The sequence below is a fragment of the Microcebus murinus genome, chromosome 21 (assembly GCF_040939455.1).
Source record: "Microcebus murinus isolate Inina chromosome 21, M.murinus_Inina_mat1.0, whole genome shotgun sequence".
In the NCBI taxonomy this organism is placed as follows: domain Eukaryota; kingdom Metazoa; phylum Chordata; class Mammalia; order Primates; family Cheirogaleidae; genus Microcebus; species Microcebus murinus.
The window spans coordinates 23536253-23561616 of record NC_134124.1 but is presented as its reverse complement, the minus strand read 5'-3'; the positions used below and the strand labels follow the sequence as shown (position 1 = coordinate 23561616).

At 34.9% G+C, this 25364-nt stretch overlaps 1 protein-coding gene across 3 annotated transcripts in view; it reads left to right on the top strand.

The window, feature by feature from the left end:
• The window catches only part of RNF145 (ring finger protein 145), a 54640-nt gene extending 29724 nt beyond the window's left edge, over positions 1-24916 (top strand). For all 3 annotated transcript variants that reach the window (XM_020283762.2, XM_012764961.3, XM_012764963.3), the window contains 7 exons: positions 5801-6036; positions 8432-8607; positions 12837-12977; positions 15694-15876; positions 19580-19727; positions 20716-21072; positions 23297-24916. In XM_020283762.2, the coding sequence (XP_020139351.1) occupies positions 5801-6036; positions 8432-8607; positions 12837-12977; positions 15694-15876; positions 19580-19727; positions 20716-21072; positions 23297-23662 (1607 nt within the window). In that variant the 3' untranslated portion in view covers positions 23663-24916. The remainder of the gene's footprint in view (positions 1-5800; positions 6037-8431; positions 8608-12836; positions 12978-15693; positions 15877-19579; positions 19728-20715; positions 21073-23296) is intronic.
• Positions 24917-25364: the final 448 nt, after the last annotated feature.

Sequence of the window (25364 nt, the reverse complement as noted above, 5' to 3'; positions counted from 1 at the left end):
ATATATATATATCAGTTGGCCAATTGATTTCTTTCTGTTTATAGTAGAGACGGGGTCTCGGCTCTTGCTCAGGCTGGTTTTGAACTCCTGACCTTGAGCAATCCGCCCGCCTCGGCCTCCCAAGAGCTAGGATTACAGGCGTGAGCCACAGCGCCCGGCCTTTTTAAGGGTATTTTAAGTATTGGGGAAGATTAATTTTTAAATAGCTGATTATTATTTTGAAAGATTAAAATGAAATATGTAGTATCTTAAATTTACTTATGGTTGTTGAAAGCCATCCCCCTATTGTCAAAAATAAATTGCCAGAAACATCAAGAACTTGAGATATGATTGAAGTATTCAGGTAGCAGAACGATAAAAATAGAAGCATGCTAAGGCCTAAAAACAATATAGATATAGTCCAAAGTGAGGTGAAGCCTATCATACCAAAGTTGCGGAAGGAAGTGAGAGAAAACCTGTTTGGTGACTCTTAAACTCACCCATGTAGAAGGTATTAAAAGATTGCCTACTGGAGACTGAAGGAGGATTTCTTCACAGACAGCTCTTTTTTCCTGAAATGCCTCCCCATTCCGTACATCTAAAGGATTCAGTGGTGGGCCAGTTAAATGTCTTCTGTGGTATTGCGCAGGATACTGTAAACTAGGGTCTGATTCAGGCCTGCAAAATCTAAAGTTTCACTGTCTAAAACTAGCCACATGTGGTTATTGAGCATTTGAAATGTGGCTAGTCCAAATTAAAGTATGCGATACATATAAAGCCCACACTCAATTTCTAGTACAAAAAAGGGTACAAAATGTCTTGTTAACTTTTAATATAGATTGAATGTCTAAATGATAATATTTGGGATATATTAGGATATATATAAAATATATCATTAATTTCACCTGTTTCTTTTTACTTTTTGAAATGAGGCTGCTAGAAAATTTAAAATTACATATATAGCTCATATCATAATTCTAATCTCATATAAAGAACCAGCAGTGGGCTGGCTCCCCATTGAAGTTTTTTGACTGTGGAGTGAAAATGCCTTGTAGGGTTTTCCTGTATCTTCTGATTTGTAGAGGCAAAGAATGTGAGTTTCCTGTGAACTAGAAAAGGGCCCCAAAAATCTGTGTGGGATTTTCTTAGGTCCTCTTCAAGAAGGCCCTTTAGAGGGATAAGAAGACCTCAAAAGGGATTGACCTTCCAGTTTCCCAGGAGCTGAGGAAAGAACTAAAAACAACTAGAGGAGGGTACATACCCAGTACCAAGGGGGTCCTGCGGGTGAGAGACCCACAGTGACAGGAACAATCTCAGAAGAACCTGTAAAAATGCCCAGGAGAAAAGAGATCAGTTTTATTAATAAATACCTCATATTTAGTAAGCAATACCACCTAATTATAAGAGTATAGTCAAGTAGGAACCTGCCTTCTTCCCTCCCTCTCATATTTCCCTACCTGCTCCAATCCTGGATGAGTCAGGGGAAAAAGGGAGACAGTGCTAGGTCAAAAAAGAGCAAGAAGCCATCCACCCCCTCTCCCAATTGCAAGTTTTCTGTCTGTGGTTGCATAGGAGGCCTGAGCTAGAGTCAGGGAGAATTCTCAACTTTAAATCAGTTTCAAAGTTTTGGTTATTAGATGAAGACTATAACCTAACCTAGATTAGAAAAGTTATGGGACTTGCCTTAGATTTCACGTAGGGGCAGGAAAACAACTAATCTCCACAGAGTAGATTTTAAAAGGCAGCAGGAGACAAAAATAATGTTGCTTTATGACTCTGTCCTGTGAGTTGGTGTATTTAATAATGATAACATTCAATTGTGAAAGTATTTGCTAGGTTAGAAAGCTTATAAAATTTTATTTTATGATGGATGCACTTAGTATAAATATGAAACATATTTCCTTAAACTCTTCTTACCAGTGGATATGGTCCTATGTTTACTCAACTAAGATCCAATTAATTGGAAGTAAAACAAAATCCATACACTATTTTTTTTTTGGAGACAGAGTTTCGCTTTGTTGCCTGGGCTAGCCTAGTTCATAGCAACCTCCAACTCCTGGGCTCAAGCAATCCTTCTGCCTCAGCCTCCCGGGTAGCTGGGAGTACAGGCATGTGCCACCATGCTGGCTGATTTTTTTCTATATGTTTTAGTTGTCCAGCTAATTTCTTTCTATTTTTAGTAGAGAAGGACTCTCGCTCCTGCTCAGGCTGGTCTAGAAGTCCTGACCTGGAGCAATCCTCCCTCTTCGGATTCCCAGAGTGCTAGGATTACAGGTGTGAGCCACCATACGTGGCCTCCATTCACTATTAATAGCACGTTTTCTTCCAACTTTGATTTAAAATAACTTCTTACTCCTTTTCTTCATTTTAATAAAAAATTTGTTATGTAAAACTAAGTAATTTGAATGTACCATGATTTCTTAGGGTTGCAAACTTCTTGGAGATATTTCTGATAGTAGAATCCTGAAATCCAGAGAGTTGTGATTTTAATTTATTCAGAATTAAAAGTTGAGGGCCGGGCACTGTGGCTCACGCCTGTAATCCTAGCTCTTGGGAGGCCGAGGCGGGCGGATTGCTCAAGGTCAGGAGTTCAAAACCAGCCTGAGCAAGAGCGAGACCCCGTCTCTACTATAAATAGAAAGAAATCAATTGGCCAACTGATATATATATATAAAAAATTAGCCGGGCATGGTGGCGCATGCCTGTAGTCCCAGCTACTCGGGAGGCTGAGGCAGAAGGATCACTCGAGCCCAGGAGTTTGAGGTTGCTGTGAGCTAGGCTGACGCCACGGCACTCACTCTAGCCTGGACAACAAAGCGAGACTCTGTCTCAAAAAAAATAAAAATAAAAATAAAAGTTGAAATAGTCAAATCAAAAAGCAAACAACTTATTCTTTTGGAGCTACAGAGAAGATTCCACTAACAGGATGACTCCTTCCAGCTTTCACCTAAGCAAGATGAATGAAAGAAAATATATCATATGAGTCATATTCTTCTAGGAAAGAGAATAAATGGAGCCTGTAACCCCAGAGCTGAGCTCTGCATGTGCTGGCATAGACTTAGGGGAATTTCCAGAGCTTAGAGGAAGTTTGCATCATGCTGAGAAAGGACATTTAAATATCATAACTATGAGCACAGTGAAAGTAAGATATGCCAGAATGAATACTCCTTATCTTTCCTAGTATTAAAGCATTTCTTTCAAATACTTTCTTTCAGAGTTTTAACTAATATTTATTTTTTTTTGATCAAGGAAATACCCCTATTTTTAAAAGTTAGGAAATACAACAATTTTATGTTGAAGATCTCTCCCTTGTTACCACTCTTCCCCACTCTCAGGTGTCATTCCTCAGAGGTCTCTTCTTTCAACTCATGATCATTTTTTCCCTGCACTTTTCTCTTTTGTCCCTTTCTGAAAATTCAGTTAATAGGGTATGGATCTCCTACATTAAGACCCTAAATTTCTTACTGTTATATTTTCTTTCTATGCTGTGCTCGCTTTTTTATTTTTTGCAGTCTTTTTGCTTTCCTTTCTGAGATTTCCCAATTTTATTTTCCAGTCTTTTTGTTGCATTTTTATTTTTGTACATATTTTTTTCATATCCAAGACCTTATTTGTTTTCATTGAATGCATTTTTTAAATAATATTATGACAGCCTATTTTTAATTTCTTAGATATACCATCTTTTTGAAACCGTTGTGATTTTTTTATAGCTTACTTTTTCTCCTTTTATTCTCTCCATTTCTCCTGAGATTTTTTTTTTGTATTTGGTTGTTTTAGTCTTTGTCTTTCATGAGAGTAGCATTTTTCAAGCCTGGATTAGAATCACCTAGATATATTTTTAAAAACTATAAATATCAATATATAGGTTCCATCTGAAATTGATTAAGCCATAAGTTTTACTCAAATATCTGGGGGACGAGGGGGTCCTAGACTGATCATTTACATTAAAGGGATTTATTCAGTTGTTGACTGGAATCTCTTTGGGGTTTACCAACTGGTGTGAGTGATCAAGTGAGACTGACTGTTTGTGGGAGGGATCCCATAGTGTCTGTCGTTGTAGATATTTTTACTTGGACTGGTCAGTTTCCCCCGTGAGCAGTCTTTCTGTCCCCTGTAGAAGGAGGGCGGTGGCAGTGGCTAGAACTGAGTGATGATGAACTTGGCAGCAGTGTTTACAGGTCTGGAGGGATCTCATATTTCAGGGTACAGCCTTTTTTTTTTTTTAACTCCTGTTTTCATTTGGGCACTTCACCTCTGTCATGGGTTATGTATAGTATCCAGCAGCCTCAGTTTCAACATCTTCCGTGAACAAACTTCAGTCTTCCTCCCTGGGTTGGGGAAAGAGGAGTGACCTGGCTAAAACCACAAGGAGTTGCCTCATATCTGTGTTTTCTGTCTTCTAAAATGTTGTTGACATATCTCACTGGGTGGTCTGTTCTCTTGTTTTCTTTATTATTATAAAGTTTTCTTTTTTATGTATTTATGAAAATATTTTTCACATTATTTGAATATCATTTCTCTAAAGGCTAAAATTAATGCTTTGTGGGAGAAAAATACCTTCATAGTAGATTGTTATAAATGTTTGGTCTTGTGTGAAAATTGTTTCCATTTTTGGATTCTTCTAACAATTACAGATTGAGTATCCCTTATCTGAAATACTTGGGACCAGAAGTGTTTTGGATTTCAGATTTTTTTGGATTTTGGAAAATTTGCATTATATTACTGGTTGAGCATCCCTAATCTGAAAATCCAAAATCTTCCAGTGAGCATTTCCTTTGAACATTATGTCCCATTTTGAAGTGTTTTGGATTTTCAGATTAGGGATACTCAGCCTGTATATGAATAGAACACAAACAGAAATCTCAAAAGTTTTGTTTTGCTTTTCATTGATAAGAAGGAAGAGAATTTGACTAAATAATTCTTAGTCTGGAAAATAACATGTTTAAGAATATTCAAGAAATTCTGAAAAGAGAAATGAGAAGAGACTTGTCTAATGAAGTGGAACAGGGTGGTACGGTTATCAGAATAGACCACTGGAAAAAAATAGCAAATTCCCACATAGAACTAAATATGTAAAGATTTTGGGCTGGGCTTGGTGGCTTACGCCTGTAATCCTAGCACTTTGGGAGGCTGAGGTGGGAGGATTGCTTGAGCTCAGGAGTTCGATACCAGCCTGAGCAAGAGCAAGACCTCATCTCTACCAAAAAAAATAGAAAAATTAGCCAGGCGTGGTGGTGTGCCTGTAGTCCCAGCTACTTGGGAGGCTGAGGCAGGAGGATTGCTCTATGAGAAGAATTTGTTTAAACTTTTCAGTTTTAACGTTCATGATTGAGTTATTTGAGAAGGCTTGTGTGATCCTGTTAAAATAACTAAAGATCAAAAAATCTCAGCAAATCTTGCTGTAGTATAATCTTGGACAAGTAACTGTATCTCTTGGATTTTATGCTTTCACCTATAGAATAGAACTGTTAAATTTTGAGTATCTTTGGAAAAGTAACTATATATAAACAGTAGCAACTGAATTATTATAATAATCGAACTAGACATTGTTTAAAGCTTTCTCCAGTTACACATGCCATCAAGAATGTGAATGAAGACCAATGGAGACTTAATGCTGCTTTTTACAAATCAACCCTAGGGAATTAGTATTTAAAATTCACAGAACATGTAAATCTGTAATTATGGTCAGATGAAGTTAAAATTTGATTTATCTAAGAGAGCTTTGAAGTTAGACTTCTTCAAAAGCTGTGTCATCATTATCAACAGCATTTTTTGTTTTTACTTTAACTCAAAATTAAATGCATTCTATTCCCCATTTTAGGTCAGCTGGTGGTGTGTACTTTATGCTCCTGTGTCATGAAAACGAAGCAGATTTGGCTCTTTTCAGCCCACATGCTTCCTCTGCTAGCACGACTCTGCCTTGTTCCTCTGGAGACTATTGTTATCATCAACAAATTTGCTATGATTTTTACTGGATTGGAAGTTCTGTATTTTCTTGGGTCTAATCTTTTAGTACCTTATAACCTTGCTAAGTCTGCATACAGAGAATTGGTTCAGGTAAGACTGACAGCCACACACAATTCTACATAAATATTAAGTACATTAAAGATCTGGTATATTTTTATTTCACAGGCATAGTTATGGTAACATTCTTTTTTATAGTTTCAAAACAGCAACTATTTTCAACCCAGTTAGCACCATCTGAGATTCTTTATTATGAAGTTATATTGAGAAGGTACTAAATAAAGTGAGGTGATTTTCTCCGGAAGCAGACTGTCTGGGTTCAGAACCCTGACGCTGCTGTTTACTAGCTGTGTAACTTTGGGGTATTTACTTCACTTTCTGTGAAGTAAATGTGAATACTTGAGATTTGAGAATTCAAATCCTGTTTTTTCTCTTGATTATAGTACCACTGTGACTACAGTTTCTTCTCTTTGTTTACCTAATTTATTTAAACAGAAAAGTTAAATAGCTCTGGGTTATGATACGATAGATTTTGTTTAGATACAGTGCTAGAACTGACTTGGCCAACATAACATGGCTTTTGGAATAGTTGTTCTCCCACTTTTTTTTTTTTTTTTTTTTTCCAGCCTTTGCTCTAAGATTACTCCCAGACACAAACATTTGGGAAATAAATGTTTCTATTTGATTTACTCGATAAGTTTCAGTGTATAAAATAGATCTTAAACCTGACACTGGTATAAAAAGATAGTGTTAAAGTGATTGTTTTCTTCCACCTCTTGACTGTGTGTATTACCTTAAGGTATAGGAAGCTCTCAGATTGACCAAACTGATAATACTAAGTGAGGTGTTCTCTTGTGGCCCCGGGGGCAGATCTTCGAAAATAATTTTCCTAAACTCTTGGCCTTAGCCTGATTTTACCTTCTTTCTTAATCTTACACAATGATTTACTTGGGTTAATTACCCAGAATTGGATCTTCCGAGAAGAGGAGGTTACTTCCACACTCTAGGTGAAGAGCTGCTTCATGGGGGGGGGGGGTTGTAGTTGTTTGTATTCAGGGTAACATTGACAGATTTAAGATACATATTTTTTATTTGAATTCAGTCATGTGCCACTATCCTATTATAGTTTGTAATAAACAATAGATTTTCAGTAAGTACTTACTGAATATTAAATATTTATTTAATAACAATAAAGACAGAGCCTCTACTTTTCGGTGTCATGTTTACTATCTTGGTTGCCATAAGATTCATACATGACTAGGTGTAGTAGTTGAAAATAAATGATAGGTTATGGAATTGGAAACTTAGAAAGAATTGGATAAGCAAGAAATGAGAACCATCCATTTAGTGGTTTTTTACTGGTTTTGTTTCTTGAATGGAAAGGAGGAAAAGTACTCTCTACCTTAATGTTCAGTTTGCCTCTAATAATAATTTTGCAGTTAGTTGGGCAATTTCCTTTTTCTTTAATATTTTCTGACTGAAATTAACAGACTAGGTTGTAGAAAAAGAATTTGCTTTACTAATGAAAAAAAGTTTTAAATTTAAAGTTTTTTATGGCTTATTGAAACGTTCTGGTATCACACTGAGAGATTCTAGCAAGGCCAGTTGGCTGCTAGGTTAGGATTTTGTAGGCTGCCTGGCAGAACTCTGCTGTGTTACCAGGATCTGGTCCCTGGCTTAGTAACTTTAGAAACTTGGTTACATCTGTGCTCTTAGATTGAACCAGAGTCTGGGAATTGATTTTTGCTAATGAAGTTGATAAGACATTGTTTTATAAACTGGAACACTAATTTATTGAGTTATAGATTAGTAAGCTTTTTTCTTTTTCTCTCTCTCTCTCTTTTTTTTTTACTTATACCCTTTTCCTGGTGTTAATACATTTGGCAAACCAAATTGAGAAATGTTGCTTGATAAATACACAGTAGGAGCAAGGGGAATTGATTTGTCTAGGGGAAAAGACTTGCTAAATATCTTTGCTCTGCAATCGAGTAAACTTCTCCAGTGATTAAACACACTGTCTTCCATTGAACTGTTTCAACTGTTTCTCATCTGACATTGCTGAATAAACCATGAAAAATTTTTACATTTTTCTTTTTCCTAGCTCCTCAAGCAATATATTATAATTCATGCTAGTCCAGGTTATTTTGATTAGACATGAATTTTTACCAAGTCTCTTTAAACTACCTTTGAGGTAGTTTTATTGTAAATAAGACCGTCTTTTGACCTTATACCTGAACTATTAGGGCAATTTAGTGTTGCCATCAGATGAGTGTGTATCAAGCGTTGTTAATAGTGCAAAATCAGTATATTTTTAAAAGCATGCTATTTATTAACTGTGTATAGAGCTAACTATAAAGGAATTTAGCTGAAACAATCTTGTAGTAAAAGAAAAGCTATTTTTCACGCCACTTCAGATTAAACTCTTAAGTGTTTTAAGTGTTTGTTGATGGTGGTGTAAGATGTTTTCCTATCTTATTTTCTTATTCAGGTAGTGGAGGTGTATGGCCTTCTAGCCTTGGGAATGTCCCTGTGGAATCAACTGGTAGTCCCTGTTCTTTTCATGGTTTTCTGGCTCGTCTTATTCGCTCTTCAGATTTACTCCTATTTCAGTACTCGAGATCAGCCTGCATCACGGGAGAGGCTTCTTTTCCTTTTTCTGACAAGGTAATTAATTAATAAGAGCCGGTAATACTATATATAACCTTAAGAGGGAAAACGATCCAGGAATAGTAAGTTTTGCAAATTACCTTTATCTATTATATTACATGACTTCATATTTTATTAAGATAGGATTTTCATTCAGTAGATAACAGATCTGGTAATGCAAGGAGGTGCTAATATAATAATAATGGTGGTATATTTGGCAGCACTATGGAGCAAAGTGCAGCAAATGATTTGTAGGAAGGTACATAGCAAATTATAAAAGTATTTTTTCAATTTCAAGTTAAATTATTAGGTCAGAAAGAGAAAAATGTGTTATAAAAATAACATTTATTGAGTATTTCTTATGTGCCACAGTACCTAAACACTTTTCCCTCACATGAAATCTTTTACAGCAACCCTAAGAGGTGCCTTTATTATTACCATTTTATTTATTTATTTATTTATTTATTTATTTATTTATTTATTTATTTATTTATTTATTTATTTATTTATTATTTCTTTTTTTTCCCAAAGACTTTTTTCATCTCATATTACCATTTTATAGTGAGGAAATGGTACCAAGAGTAACTTGCCCCATGCGACACTGCTAAAAGAAGTAAAATTGGCATTCAAACCTCATCTGAGTTAAAAACCTGTGACTTATCTGTACATTTTCACTATGTCCTCTTTTTCTTAATGTTTTGCTTCAGTATTGATATACAGTTAAAAATTGGTGAAATGGGTAAATCATAGTACTTCTTGTTAGGGACAGACCTTCCACAGCCCCACCGGACAGAAAAGCAGAGACATTGAGGATGCAATCACACAAGAGGAGGTTTATTTTCTGGCTAGCCAGGGTCCAAGCCCCAGAGCACCAACGCAGTGGCCACTCTGGCAGGCAAGGACCCTCCTTTGTGTGTTAGTCCCCTTTTATAACTTAGTTGTTTACACACTGGTCATGCATCCACCCCCACAGTGATTTTCACTTCAGCCTGCCCCTGATAGGCCCTAACCTGTTCCGGGTCCTAGCTGAGAGGCTCAGGTTTCTGCTCTCTTTGTCTTTTTCCTCTGCATCCCATAATATACTCATAATGCCTTGCGGTTAGCAAACAAGCAGTAAACAGAAGCTGGAAGGTGTCTATTGTCCTTATAGCCCAGGATCTTACATTCTTAACCCCCAAGAATTTTAAGACTTCGTTTTTAATATTTAGGGTTTTTTAAAGTCTTATGTTATTCAAGTCCTGTTCCCACTTCAGTATCTTTATTAATTGTGAGCTTGTGCTAAATCCATATTTGTCATTTTCTCCACTCTTGAGTTTGAATCTCACTCTCTCAGAATCTAGCACATGGGTATACATCTTGGTTCCTTGACTCATTGTCACTTTAAAAGGCAAGAACAAAAATTTGTCCTTCTGAAAAATAAATATAGACAGATAAGAGTTTTGAGTTCTAGTTAATGGAACCATTGTTTCTCAGCCATCCAGTATTATAGAAGACTGTGTACTAAGTGGTATAGGGAATCAGAAATTTAAGACAAATGAACTGTCCTTAAGGAGCATGTTATTAAGATTGAAAGCATTAACACACATCTAAATATCAATAAAAATGTAATAGGGCAATATCTCTTTTAACAAGTAAGTAGGATAAACTTACTGGTATTGAGTGAGATTTTGTACTTTCTGAAAATGAATAACAATTATAAATAGCTTCTATAAACAGGTAGTTTATCAAAGTCAAACACATTAATGATCAGTTTAGTATTAACACTTTGATTGCCAGGTGAGTTGTACTTAACTCAGCCTGGTTTTGAGCCTGGGGCCTTGTGAAGCAAAATTCTGCAGTTGGTTTGTGAAAATTGTACTTGTTGGTGTTATTATTGTTAAAATTAATATTGACAATTTAATTCTAAAAATGTGGATTGTGTTGTGTATAACTTATGCACAGAAAACACTTAAAAAACCAGAAAGGATCATTTTGTTTTAATAAAACATCTTGGCCTCACAGAAAAAAAAATTTTTTTCTTTTGGTACTGAATGTGTTAAGTAAGTTTGACTACTATTTGTTTTTATGTAAATATTATGGAGGTTTTATGCAGAATTTTTAAATGATTCAAAAAGTAACTGAATTTAAAGAGTAAACTGAATTTTAAACTGAATTTAAAGAGTAAATTTAAATTCAGTAAGCTGAATTTAAAGATAACAATTCTGTGGTTAGGACAATAACCTCAGGGTGGAACTGGAATTGGTCCAGTTTTTAAAGCAGATTGTTATCCATTGCAAAGCATAATCAAATGAGGTATAGCATAGTGTAATAGGCTTAATAAATCACAAAGCCATGAATGAATTTGGACTTATTTATAAAGTAAGAAAATAATACTGGGATTTTTGATGAAGTTTAGATGTCTTGCCAAAGTAATTCTTCTCTTTCTTGTTCTACACGTAGCCAGAATTGCCCTTTCTCAAGATAAGGCTGTTTTAATTTGGTTTGTAATTGAGAAGTTCTCATATTTTTTTTTGTTAGTTTATATATCTGCTTAGAGTTGTTTTCTGTCCTTCTTGATGCTTTTGTGTGCCAGGTTATATTTATGTATTTTCTGGTCAAAAATCAACTTATTTACAAAAAGAGGATTAGAAGTTTACCACAATACCCTAACTAAACAAGCCAACAAAAACCCACATGAAAACAAACTGAAAAACAAAGATTTTTTTGTGGCCAGAAAATAGAAACTAAAATCAATAAAAATGACTTTTATTGGAGAGAGATGGGAAGAAAAGTTTTATAAATTTCCCAAACGCTTTCACTTCCCCAAAACTAGATTGAAACCTTTTGTATTATTTAGTATTCTCTCATTTGAAAAATAGTACCATATTCCTAATAAGAGGAAAAAATGTGTTCTTCTTGAATATGTAATTATATCATACTTTTTGGGTATAAAAAATTTCTCTAAATATGGAAACAAGAATAGAGGGATAGTATAGACCTTTGATTAAACATTTGGCCTTTTCCAATGAGAGTGAAGTAAAATTTTTAGTATAATTTTCAGCCATGATTCTCATATTTTAAAATTATAGACAATTTGTTTAAACATTGTATTATATAATGATTCTTTGAGAAAATGTCAAACATTTCAAAAATTAGATTTGTAGCAAGGTCATAAAATTATTTCTTTTTTTAGCTATCTGTTATCATGATTGTTGGTTATTTTGGCTCCTAACAGGAAAGCAGACTTTTTTTTATCATCATGTACGTTGATCAATGTAAACTTAGATGCTTTCACATAAAAACCAACTTACAGGCAATTATATAGGAAAGGTAACTATAGAAGCAAAGAGATACATAGTAAAAGGACAAGCATTGATTTGCTTGAATGAATTCTATACAAATGAAATTCTCTGGAATTCTAAAACTTAAGATATAGATACTGGGTAAATGCTAAATCCAATTCATTAGTACATAATAGTATGTATATTTATAAAATACATATAAGTTAATATCTAATATGTTCAATGAAAGTATTTCCAAGTTCTAGTGTAATATCTTCCAGTTATCCTTATAAGTGGTATCGTAGCAAACTTTTATGTTAAAAATTGATATTAAAATTATTTTTAAATGTTCTTGGGCTGAATTCTTGGGCATGCCTTTAAAGTAACCCTTTTAAAACATGAATTTATCTAAACCTAAGTTAAATTAAATTTTAAAACACCAGTAGTATGTAAGATACTGTTGTCATAGGAGGAGTGTGTGTGTGTGTGTGTAGGGGGGATGTTGGTAAGTCAACAAAGGTGCTGCTCCTTTGATCAAACGAGTTACAAGTAACCGTCTTAGCAACACAGTCCGAACAAGTTGAACACCCAGCGTTTTCCAGAAGGAACAATGGGCACCTGTACAAGTTTCTTTTGAATACTTACCGACATGCTAATTATATGTTTCTTAAGGTTTCAACAAGATTTAAACTCTTTGAATTTTATTGCATTTGAAGATGATAAATAATTAAGAAAAATACCTTTTTTCTGATATGGTGCTGTTTACTGGATATTTGCCAAAGAGAGAAAAATGTAGGTTTTGAATAAGGTGATTTAAATTATTAATAGATTAATTAATTGGGTGGTTTCACCTCAAATTTTGGCTTAGAGGTATTTTAATTAATGAGGATCAGATCAAGCTTGGTGGTTACTTTAAAGGCTTAAAATGTTTTTATTCCAAATGGAAAATTTATGTCTGTTAATTCCCCCCCCCCTTTTTTTTTCCAGTATTGCTGAATGCTGCAGCACTCCTTATTCTCTTTTGGGTTTGGTCTTCACGGTTTCTTTTGTTGCCTTGGGTGTTCTGACACTCTGCAAGTTCTACTTGCAGGGTTATCGGGCTTTCATGAATGATCCTGCCATGAATCGGTAAGTTCTTTCCTTGAATATGTCTAGAAATTTAAATCCTATAGATTAGCGGTCCCGCACCTTTTGCCACTGGGGACCAGTTTCATGGAAGACAATTTTTCTGTGGACCTGATGGGGGCCCAGTTTGGGATGGAGAGCGATGGGGAGCGGCCGTAAATATAGATGTACAGATGGAGCTTCCCTGGCTCACCTGCTGCTCACCTCCTGCTGTGCGGCCTGGTTCCTAACAGGACACAGACATGTATTGGTCCGCAGCTTGGGGTTTGGGGACTGTAGCTATAGATAACTAAAGAAATAATAATAAATTTCTTTCATTGATGAATTTTAGATGAAATGAAATTTTAAGAGTTTTTCTTTTTAATGGTTGCAATATTTGAATTAAAGTACTATGAAAAAATAACTAAATTCCCATGTAAAAAAAGATGTGTTTTTATTGTTATGTATATTATGGAGATATTACCATGAATGTTGGACACTTTCCTTTCCTAGATTTCTTTAAGAGATTTTCAAAAGCTTGCTTATTCCTTTTTGAAGTTTAAGTGTAGCCCAGTTAAAATTCAATTTCTATTTTAAGTGTGGCCCAGTTAAAATTCAATTTCTATGCAGTATTTGATACTTTCTTAAAGGTTTTTAAAAAAATAAATAATAAGTTTAAATATAATTTGAATACTTACTGAAGGTTCAAAGGATGAATTAATGAGAATGCAGAATGGTTAACTTATTAAATCACTAAGATCAGGCATTAGGAAATCCATTTCTAGAACTTCTCATGATTTCTATTACCTTAATATAAGAGTTTAATGGTTGCATTTATGTAAGTTTATATAACCTCTTCTTAATATCCATCATTTATATAACCTCCTCTTAAAGTCCTTAAATCTTTGTGATCCATGATCTTCCTGCTTGTCCCAGCTAACACCTTTAAAACAGGGGGAAAAGGAAGGGGAAAGAGGAAGGAGCAAAAAAATAATTTATGTATAAGTTCACAAAATTCATACCATTCAAAAAGTACAAAAATGAAAAGTGACAGCTCCCTTTTCCTACTTCCCATTACCTCTCTAAAGGTAACAGCTCTAGATGGTTATTAATTTCTTATAGGGAAAAGTACATATATTATTTTTTGGTTCATGTTCACGGTCTATGTACATTGCTCTGGAGCTTATTTTTTCATTTACTATGTTTTAGAGAATTTTTTTTAATGCATAACAGATATATCTCATTGTTTTTGGTGAAAGCATAGTATTCCATAATACGGATATACCTCTTTTTTTGTTTGTTTTGCTATTAGAAAATAATGCCGCTTTGAGTATCTTTGTACATGACTCTCTCTTTTTTTAAATCTTTAATTTGAAAAAATTTCAAACCAACAAAATTGAGAGAATAGTAGTACAGTTAACCCCAGTGTGTCCATCACTCATTTTCAACAGTATGGCCAGTCTCATGTCATACATGCTCCTACACCCTGTAGTGCCCTGGCTACAATTGTTTGGAGAAAATCCCAGATATAATATAATTTTACCCATAAATATTTCAGTCTATAAATCTTTAGGAAAAACATAACTACAATGGAATGATTATTTCTAATAAAAGAATTCCTTTGTATCAAATATCCACTTGGCATTCAAATTGCCCTAATTATCTAAAATTTTTTTAACATTTTGTTCAACCCAAGATCCGAATGAGATCCATATTGTGATTGTGGTTGATTGATAAGTTTCTTCAGTCTCTCTTAATATTTTGATCCCCACTGTCTCTGTATTTTCCATTGTATTTTATTTGTTGAAATTACAGGTGATTTGTCCTACAGAGTTTTTCAGAGTCTGGATTTCACTTATTGCATCCTCATGGTATCAAATAATATGTTCCACTATTCATTGTATTTTCTTTTATACCTATATCTTAAATTTTATAGTATATCCATAGGGTAAATTATTACTAGCAAGATTATTGAATTGAAGGGTATGGTATACACATTTTAAATTTATTAGCAAAATTTTCTCCAGAAAGGTTTGATCTGTGTGCATCTCAACATGAGTGTGCTCATTTTCTCAAATTCCTTGTCAATGCTTAGTGTTGTCAAACTTCGAAATATTTGCTAATCTGTACTTTTAAAACTGTGCCTATCCTTTGCTCTTATTTGTGAGAGTTCTTTATAAATCAAGCTGATAGGATAAAAGTTCTTATGACTTTGTTTATAGCATATTTTCCATATGGAATATGGAAGTTAAATTTCAACAAATGTTCGTATTTTTATTTTTCCTCCTTTGTCTTATGATCTGCTTAAAGAGACTATTCCCTCTCCAAGATTGTGAAGACATTCACCTATTATTTTGTCTTTTGTAATCAGCATATAGCTCATGATGTAAATTAGTATAATTCGGTGGATATCTAAGAATGGCAGAAGTATCTGCCTCATTATCAAAGTCTGGTTAGAGAACTTTTACTTGTCTTAGAAGTTACTATTTTTGCCCTCATTGTATGTTCACATAATAGCTATTATACTTTTGCATGTGCAGTGATATCTACAACTATATTGTTATAGTAATGTTGTACAATATAAAGTTAATATACTGATCAGGTTTTTAGTCTGAATTAAGTCAAAATAGATTCAAAGATATGTAACAACAGTCTCAGCCTTTGGATTATTTTCTCTTTGAATTAAATGAGATTTGGATTATTTATTTTTTCTAAAAATGATTGCTTTTTTTTTTTTTAGGGGCATGACAGAAGGAGTAACACTGTTAATCCTGGCAGTGCAGACTGGGCTGATAGAACTACAGGTTGTACACCGGGCATTCCTGCTCAGTATTATCCTTTTCATTGTTGTGGCTTCTATCCTGCAGTCTATGTTGGAGATTGCAGATCCTATTGTTTTGGCACTGGGAGCATCTAGAGACAAGTAAGAAATCTCTTAATATTCTTTACATAAATTTGTTGTCTAAAGATTTAGGGAATGTTTAGAGACAAAAAAATGGATGGATAATTGGTGTTAGCTTAATTCAACAAGTTTATATTTTTATTTTTTTTATATGAGATGTTTGACTTGTTTGACTTTTCTAATCGTTTTTTTTTTCAAGATTTCTATAGTTAAAAAGTTGTATCAAAGGCCAGGTAATTATAAATCAACCTATTTTCCTTCAGAGAAATTTAATATTTTTATATTTGGTCACTTTTAAAATTAAGAACATAGAGCGTAAAATTTAGTCCAGTAAATATAACAAATATGTCATTCCATTCTGTGTAATGCTAAAGAAGAGAAAGCATTAAATGCAGTGCAAATGAAGGTGACAAAAATAAAGGTTATCAGGTCATCATATAGAGAAGCCAGAAAAAACTGGATTTCTGTCTCACACTATAAAAACAAAAGAATTAACTCCAGACTGTATCTTTAGTGATGAGAGAAATGTAAATCAAGACCACAGTAAGGTGCTGTTGTATATTTATTGGATTGGCAGTGAGCAAGTAAATCAAAAGGAGAAAGAAGAAAGAGAAGAAGGAAAGTTTGCTGTTAGGATAGCAAGGTGGGAGAAGATGTAGATCCTTGTCATTGATGAGAGTGTAAAGTGATGGTAGTCACTTGTAGAAAAGTTTGACAGTATCTCTTCGTAGGTATGTTTTCAAAAGACAGTCTTGCACATGTACAGTAGGAGACATGTAGAGGAATGTTCATAGCACAATTTACAATACCAAGAGCCTGGGAACAACCCAGATGCCAATCAAACAGAGTGAATAATAAATGGAATAATAGTCACAGTGGTATGTTAAAAATAGTGATACATGAGACAGTATGAGTGATTTATAGCAATGTAAAACTTTTTAAAAATCCAAAAAGATGATAATATAGGATATTTTTATGTCACAAACAAAATTTTAAAATATACTCCTTAGGAATACATATAGGTGAAACCAAACTATAAAAAGGAAAGCAAGCAAGAGAATGAAGCTCACAGGCTTCAAGATAGTGGTGTGGAGCAGGGGGGTGGACACGTGGTATAGGCAGGCCTGCCAGATATTTAATATTTAGATGTGGATCATTGTCACTCTAGGCCCTCACCTGTATATGGGGAGGTGCATTCATGAATGCTTGTTACATTATTTAAAATAGCTAATTAGATTACTGACTAAATAAAAAGAGGGCACATGTATCACATGCACAAACCAATGATGATAGTATATCGTGGATCAAGGATTATGATTAATTCAAATGTACTGGGGATTAAAAAAGGAAAGGAAAAGTATCTTAAATCTCAAATAAGAGCCAACAGTGAAGAAATGATATTGACAGTTGATGAAATAATGCTTCTCTTTGTTATTAATGAAATAATTGTTAAGGGGAAAATCTTTGTAAATGTGTCTTTAGAGTTGCTTAGACTATAGCTAATTTCCAGTGGTTAGCTTAAGAGGATGTCTGTGATAGTTTTAGCCATAGAGATAATTGCTAATTTTGTCTATAAATTTTATTGCAGTTTTTAACAAGGAATGTTAGCACCATAGTCTACTTATTCAAATTTTTAAATTTTATTTATTTCTTTTTTAGGTTTTGTGGTTTTTTTTTTTTTAAGGGACAGGGTTTCACTCTGCAATTTTTCTCCCTCAGCTTCCCCAGTAGCTAGGACTACAGGTGTGCACACCATGCCTGGCTAACTTAAATTTTTTTTGTAAAAATGAGGTCTCACTATATTGTGTAGGCTGGTCTAGAATTCCTGGTCTCAAGCAATCTGTCTCAGCATCCCAAAGTGCTGGGATTGTGGGTGTGAGCCATTTCACCCAGCCCTACTTATTCAAATGATATAGCAAATTTTCAAAAGGCAAACTTTTTAAGAAATGGGTTGGGGTGAGTGTAAAAAAAATTTTTTTCATTTTGTAGTTTCTAACCTGTTAATGGAATAAAGTTTCAATGTAATTTCATCCTATTCTTTTTATATTGTATTTAAAATTTGATTTTGCTTAATTTTAACTTAGATAAGGATATATATATGTAAGTATATATATGTTTGTATGTATATAATATACACATATCAAAATTATACAGACACAAAAATCTTGACAAAACATTGTTGTACATACCTTTCTCTGTGTATGTTTAAATATGTATGTATATTTATGTAGATATGTATATATTTTATATGAATGAAATCTAGCTGGCTTGATTTTGAAAAATATATTTAAGATTTTAAGGCAAATTGCCCTATTAAAATAATCCATAATTTGTCATCTAACACAGTACAACTGTGTTACAGTAATTCCTTACTGCTTGCCTTTCTTTAAAAAAATTAAAATTGTTTGTGTTTTGAATTTGAAAGCAAACCTTACTGACAGGTTTACATTTGTCCCTTAACTTCTGATAATAGAAGTTTTGGCAAGAAACAATGTAAAACACTTTCCAATGTAGCTTTAATTTAATTTTCCAAAGTACCTAGGGAACACATTTTCTTCTCTGAATTACTAATTATGATAGTACCACATAGGATAGCACTTGACTTTTTGTATGGTAATTTTTACTTCCCACCTATATTATAATTAAAGGTAGGAAGGATGATTTATGTAACTTGTGTCTCTTTGAGACGCTTTGCCTGCATTTGAGGACATATCACAGATGTTGATACTTAACTGAAACAGCTTAATTTTGTTACAGCCATGAGCTTTAAACTATTTTGGCTGAAATCCAAATATATTTGTTTAGCTTGAGCTTAGCCTAAAGAGTTTAGAGAAATAGAGAGTGTGACGAAGGCATTTCTAGTGGGATGTAAGAGTACTTGTGTTTTGCTGGGACAGTTAATTAACCAACTCGACTTACAATGAGGAACAGATGTTGATAAGCTACGACTGAAAAGTTGGGAGAAGAAGACCTTAAAGCCAGACTCAATAATTTAGAGAAGGTGTTGAAAATATTAAGATAGTTGAGCTATAGGAAGATTAATCTGGTGGCTGGTGGTATCCAGGACAGATCGGGAGCTGGAAAGAGGAGGAAGACCAGCTAGCTAGTAGAAGATCTTACCATTAGCCCAGTGGTTCTTAGTCATGTCCCACTCTTCCCCCAAACTTAACAAATGTGATGATTGGTATACCTGCTCATTGGAGAGCCATTTCCTTTAGTGACACTGCCCTCACTGCAGCAGAGATTTTCATCACAGTGTGGAGTAGGTGAGGAGAGGATGGCATAAGATTTTTAAAATGCCACGCATTATATTCTCATATACTCTTTCCTAACAGGAAAAATTACTATTGAAATTGTTAAAGTTTAAGGATAAAAAAGCTTGAACAATTTGAACTTAACTAGAAATGGGAATGAAATTGAAAGCAAACTATTGACAAATAAAAGAATTGATGGTACTTAGCAACTGACAGTAGTGTGGCTTTGAAATGCTAAGGCTGTGTGAGTCACCCTGAGCTCTGGTGGGTGACTGGCACAGGGAGGGGTGCTCAGGCAGACATTTGTGAAACTTAATCATGGCGCCAGACCTGTTAGCTGCTAATGTAATTGGTTGTGTTATTAGGTGGTAAGCACTTTATTTTTTTTTTTTTCTTTTTTTTTTTACATTCTGAGGTACATTCTGAAGGTGGTAAGCACTTTAAAAGAATAATTTTATCTTTTTTTCCAGGAGTTTATGGAAGCACTTCCGCGCTGTAAGCCTTTGTTTATTTTTACTGGTATTTCCTGCTTATATGGCTTATATGATTTGCCAGTTTTTCCACATGGATTTTTGGCTTCTTATTATTATTTCCAGCAGCATTCTTACCTCTCTTCAGGTAAGCCCAGGATTAATTAACTTTATATAATAACTGATTTTCTTATTTTCCTCCAGAAAAAGAATTAAACTTTTTTTCAAGATTAATGATTAATAAGTGGCCAATTTAGGTGATAAACTTCCTGCTCCCTTTACTAGAACACAATTTTTTTTTAGCACTGGAGTTAGATTAAAATACTAGATAGGCATAGCTATGTCTCTGTATCTTTTACAAAGTTAATTAAGCCTTTCAGTTTCTCTTTTCCAAAATGGTACGATACAGAGCTGTCATATACATCTTAAATTGATAAGTAACTATAAATATTAAAGGATTTTAGAACTTGTTTGGAGTACATTTTTAAAATTAAATACTCTGCTCACAGATTCTGTGGCTATAAAGAGAAAAATAAAATATAAAAAAATTTAAATACTAGAAAATATCCATCGTTTCATGATATATATGCCACATGTGTATATTACACATACACACTATAGACACACAAAATACTGTCCTAGAAATGATAAGCTTATTGTAACTTAAAGATGGATCTTTGCTGCCTGACTGATAAGAAGTAAAAGAAATGTAGCACTAACAGTGAAGATTTATTGATTGTTCTTTGTAGAAGTAAAGGTTCTTTGAGAGTTGTGGAACAGGAATGACTATGGAATGAGGGCAGTGAAGATAGAATTGATAGGATTTGGTGACCTGGGGAATAAGGGGAAAGGATGAGTCAGAAAACTGATTACTCATCAGAATTGTTTTAGAAATGTTATATCTGAAGGGTGACTTTTTAGTGTCTAATACCAGGATAACTAAGATCCACCCACATTTTAATTATACCAGTGTCTTCTCTTTTTTCAGTTTATTAAAAAGGTTTTTTCCCCTGGGTACTCCTCTATAGATTTTAAGTATAACATCCTAAAAGTGCCAGGAGTGTGTTATTGTTTAAAGCCTATGAAAAAAGTTTCTAAGTGATGTTCTGTTTTAATATACATAAATTTTTTTTCAGGTTCTGGGAACACTTTTTATTTATGTCTTATTTATGGTTGAGGAATTCAGAAAAGAGCCAGTAGAAAACATGGATGATGTTATCTACTATGTGAATGGTACTTACCGCCTGCTAGAGTTTCTTGTTGCCCTCTGTGTGGTGGCCTATGGTGTATCAGAGACCATCTTTGGAGAATGGACAGTGATGGGCTCAATGATCATCTTCATCCATTCCTATTATAATGTGTGGCTTCGGGCCCAGCTGGGATGGAAGAGCTTTCTTCTCCGCAGGGATGCTGTGAATAAAATTAAATCATTGCCCATTGCTACTAAAGAGCAGCTTGAGAAACACAATGATATCTGTGCCATCTGTTATCAGGTAACTCATTCAGTAAGAATCCATTTGGGTGGGTCATACAGTATATCCCTTGGGACTGTGACCACATTAACCAAATCCAATTTAAATTTCTAGGCAGAATTATCTACTGGGTTAAAAAAAAAAATGGGCCTCAGAAATTATTAAAGACCTGATAAAATATTTCCATTTTATATCTAAGTTTTTAATTTAGTTCCTCAAGTTCTAATTTATTGTTATTTTCAACATTATCGCTCACCCGTAAATAAAGGAAAAACAGGTCAGGTGTATTTTATATTTACTCCTGAATAGACACACATACTATCAAATATACTATCCATCAGGAGTCAGCAACTCCTGAAAAGTGGTGTGCCAAGATTCTGACTCTTTTCTTTCTACTATTCCCAGAGTGTGGAAGAAATGTTCATGGATTTTTTTAGTGTAGGTGGAGAGAGTGGGTTGCTAAATATCTGAAAGGGGTGCAAGCATTTGTGGCGGGCGGCTATGGTAGAGGCTAACAATTGGTGTACCATTGAAGTTCACCTGCCTGCAGTCTTTGGTACATGCACCATAAAGAGCCTGATGATCGCTTTCTATTACAAATTAAAGATAGTATTTAAATCACCCTGGAAATAAAACAAAAAGGCCTAGAGTTTAATCATCAGTCACCTGTGCGAGAAGGTAATCGAGCTGCAGCTTTTACTCCTAAACTGCGCTGTTGGAAATGTGGACAGAGATTATGGATAACCACAGAAACTGTGTTCCTTAAAATCACTCTTAGAGAGTATAGTTTCGTGGAATAAATCTGTAGATAGTGTCAGTGGTGTACAGGGAATGTTCTTTCTCCAGGGCTGCTTTTATAGTTAGGTGGGGTGTGTATGTGTTTGGAACTATCTAGAATAAGAATTTTTTTTCTAACAGTAAAGTGCAACTACCAAGTTTTTATTGTGATCAGAATATACTTTTGAAGACTAGCAAAGCAACATTTCCCATTTGTTTTTGTGTGTGAGGGGACTGCGGAGTAATGTAGTTCCTCCCCCCACTTCCAACTTAGTCATTCTCTTAGTTCTGTTTATTATTCATGTGAACTTTAGCTCTTTTGTGTTAGGTAGCCTCATTGCACTCAGAATAAAGCACATCAAAAACAGCACATCAGCTTCAGCAGCTGATGTCTAATATTCCATCTCTGGGATTCGAGAGTCCTCTTTTTGTATTTCCTTTTGTCACATCACTTTTTTTGAGGTGCTAGAACTACCTGCTGATATCACATAGAAAATGAGAGTAAACTGCTTAGATTCCCAGCTGGCTGCCTTTCCTTGGATGGCTTTCTGCTTAAAAGTTGACGCCTAGGTATTACCAGTTCTTGGCAAGGAATTTCGGGGTTACTCACCTTGTTTTGGGACTTTAAACAAAATGAATGGTTGATTCATCAAATGTATATCTTTACAATTTCAACTTCCTGTCCTCAGCCTTCCTTCTTCAAATGTATCTTATATAAGGAATGTTAATATTAAGTATATCACTCCTTATTCCAATGGTTATCAAATGTGAGTGTATAAAAGTCATATGAGTGGCTTGTTGTAACTATAGATTTATGAATCCCATCTTTATAGATCCCAGTTCCGTAAGTCTCGGGTGGCCCAGGAATATGTGTTAACAAGTGATTCTGATGCAAGTTAAGAAACACTGGCTTATAGAGACCAAATCTTGAAAACTGAGTATATACATTGGCCCTAATGAGATTGCCACTTCCTTGCCAAATACCCTGGTGTTGTACAGCTGATTTTGTCTCCTTGCAAATAATTTCATTATAGAGTAATCTGTTTAGCTGTGTTGAAGCATTACTGTGGAAAAAGTCCTGTCTTTATCAGATTTTCTGAGGCTCTAATTACACTCATGTCATACCAGTGTAGACCCAGTAGTCATACTGCTATATTCGTGGAACTTTTGCATTTCATACTAAGGCAAAAACACAATTAAGGTAGTTTCTTCCACATTTTTGGTTTTTACTTTTTTTTTTTTAATTACTTAGCCAGTGGTTCTTACGTGTTATTTGGATGGGGGGGGGGGGATGGTCTTTGATGGCAACAGGGCTATTACTGAAATAGAAAATAAGTTTTATTCTAAGATCTGTATTACACATTTTCTATTGTGGTAAAAAAAATGCTTGAACCAGAACTTCTGGGGGTAATACCAAAGATTATAGATAATAGACATTTATGAAGTGTCTTTTCTTTTCCTCTTTTAGGATATGAAATCTGCTGTGATCACGCCTTGCAGTCATTTCTTCCATGCAGGCTGTCTAAAGAAATGGCTGTACGTCCAGGAGACCTGCCCTCTGTGCCACTGCCACCTCAAAAACTCCTCCCAGCTTCCAGGATTAGGAACTGAGCCAGTTGCACAGCCTCATGCTGGAGCTGAGCAAAATGCTGTGCTTCAGGAAGGTACTGAACCCCCAGGCCAAGAGCATCCTCCCGGGACCAGGATACAGGAAGGTTCTAGGGACAATAATGAACACATTGTCAGAAGACCAGATAGCCAGGAAGGGGCTTTTGACCCCAAAGAATATCCTCATAGAGCAAAAGATGAAGCGTGTCCTGTCAAATCAGCCTAAAGGGAAAAAAGCAGGAAGGTTGCTTCAATACTGTGGAAGAGCAGTTAACTCAAGATGGAATTCATGCTCCGATTTCAGGAACGAATGAATGAGATGATCAGGCAGGAAACTGACATTCCAAGTATCTAATCCAGGAAGTACTCTCAGTGGAGATCACCTGCTTTCATCCCCTGACACTGTGGGAGAAATTTTTGCAATGTATGCTAATCAAAATGTATTTATATATTCTATGCTGATGTTTTGTAGAGGTTTGCCAAGAAAATTCAACCTCAGCAACTTCAGAAACTGCCCCTGATGTGTGAGGGATAAATAAAGTCAGATTTGAGTGTTGAAAAGAGGCTGAGAAGGAGCGTAAGGACAGCATGGGAAGAAGCAGGCAGAAGTGGAACTGACCTTTCACTTTCCATGGGACAGATCATTCTCGTCATCAAGTATGAGCAGTGACCAGCCCTTTTCTCCGCCCCCTTTTCCCTCAATTAATTGGAACTCAGGCAGGTGATTATTGAGTCTTGTACAGCACTGAAATGAAATCAAAGATGTAGAAGCATTGATTGTATTCAAAGATTGAAGCACGCTCATACTTTGTATGTGCTTTAGGGAAGGGGGTGGGGTGGGCACTTGGGCCTTGCGGGTGCATTCATGTAATCTGAGACTCTTGAACTTTATGACAGAGTCTTCAATATTTTGATGTATATGAAACTTTGTTAACATTGTGTACTTCCTTGGCTGTGTGAAGTAAACTAAAACTCTAATGAACACTTTGGAGTCTGCTTTAGTGAAGGAGACCAAAGTGGGAAGGGCTTTAGGGCACTGATAGAGGCCCTGGGTGTACTTTTCAATCCTGTGTAATGTTTAATTCTTGCAACTGAATCAAAACAGTGTTAAATTATGGCATTATTTGCACTTTGGGTATGAGTACGTAACTGTATGATCACATTTTGCAAATGCCACTTTTAAAGCTGTTAATAGACTTTGCACCTTTTCTTTGACAAGGATGTGTCATATTTAAATTTTTACATTCATCATGGCTATAGGTAGAACTGGGGAGGGGGGAATGTAATTTTTTATGGGAATTTTGATATGAAAAGAAACTAGTCATTTATTTATACAATAGGCTTGGCTCCAAAAGTGTTTTTTCAGACCTCGGTATTCCTAATGTGGGATGTGACTTTATTTTATTTTTAGTAGCAAATTTGGATGTAGACTGACAGACATAGCTGAATGTCTTAATAAATTTAAATTTGAAGATAACTATGTTTTGTACCTGTGATTTATTACCATTGTAAAGTGCTTTATTGAAATTCTGTTGTTAACAGGTTCTATTTTTATCTGGCTGGACTTAGGTTGATCCCTGTCAGAAATACACCACAGATGGCAAACTCTTTGATTGAAAAGGACAGTTCTTTGAAATCTTCCACAACCAGTGGTAGCAAACCTATCTCTCCATCAGAAGGATTTTGGGAGTGTTTTTCTAAAATTACACATTTCCGAACCTCACTTTAGACCTATGAATCAGCCTTGGGGTGCCTGAGAACATGCATTTCAAAGCTTCCCAGGTGATTCTATCCAGCTAGCCTGGCATCAGCACACTGTTACATTTAGGAAGAAAGTATCTAGACCAGAATTCATTTCTCCCCAGGTATACTTGGAGGTTTCTCGCCACCCTATTGGTGATGCACGTTAAGCAGAAAACAATGCAGAT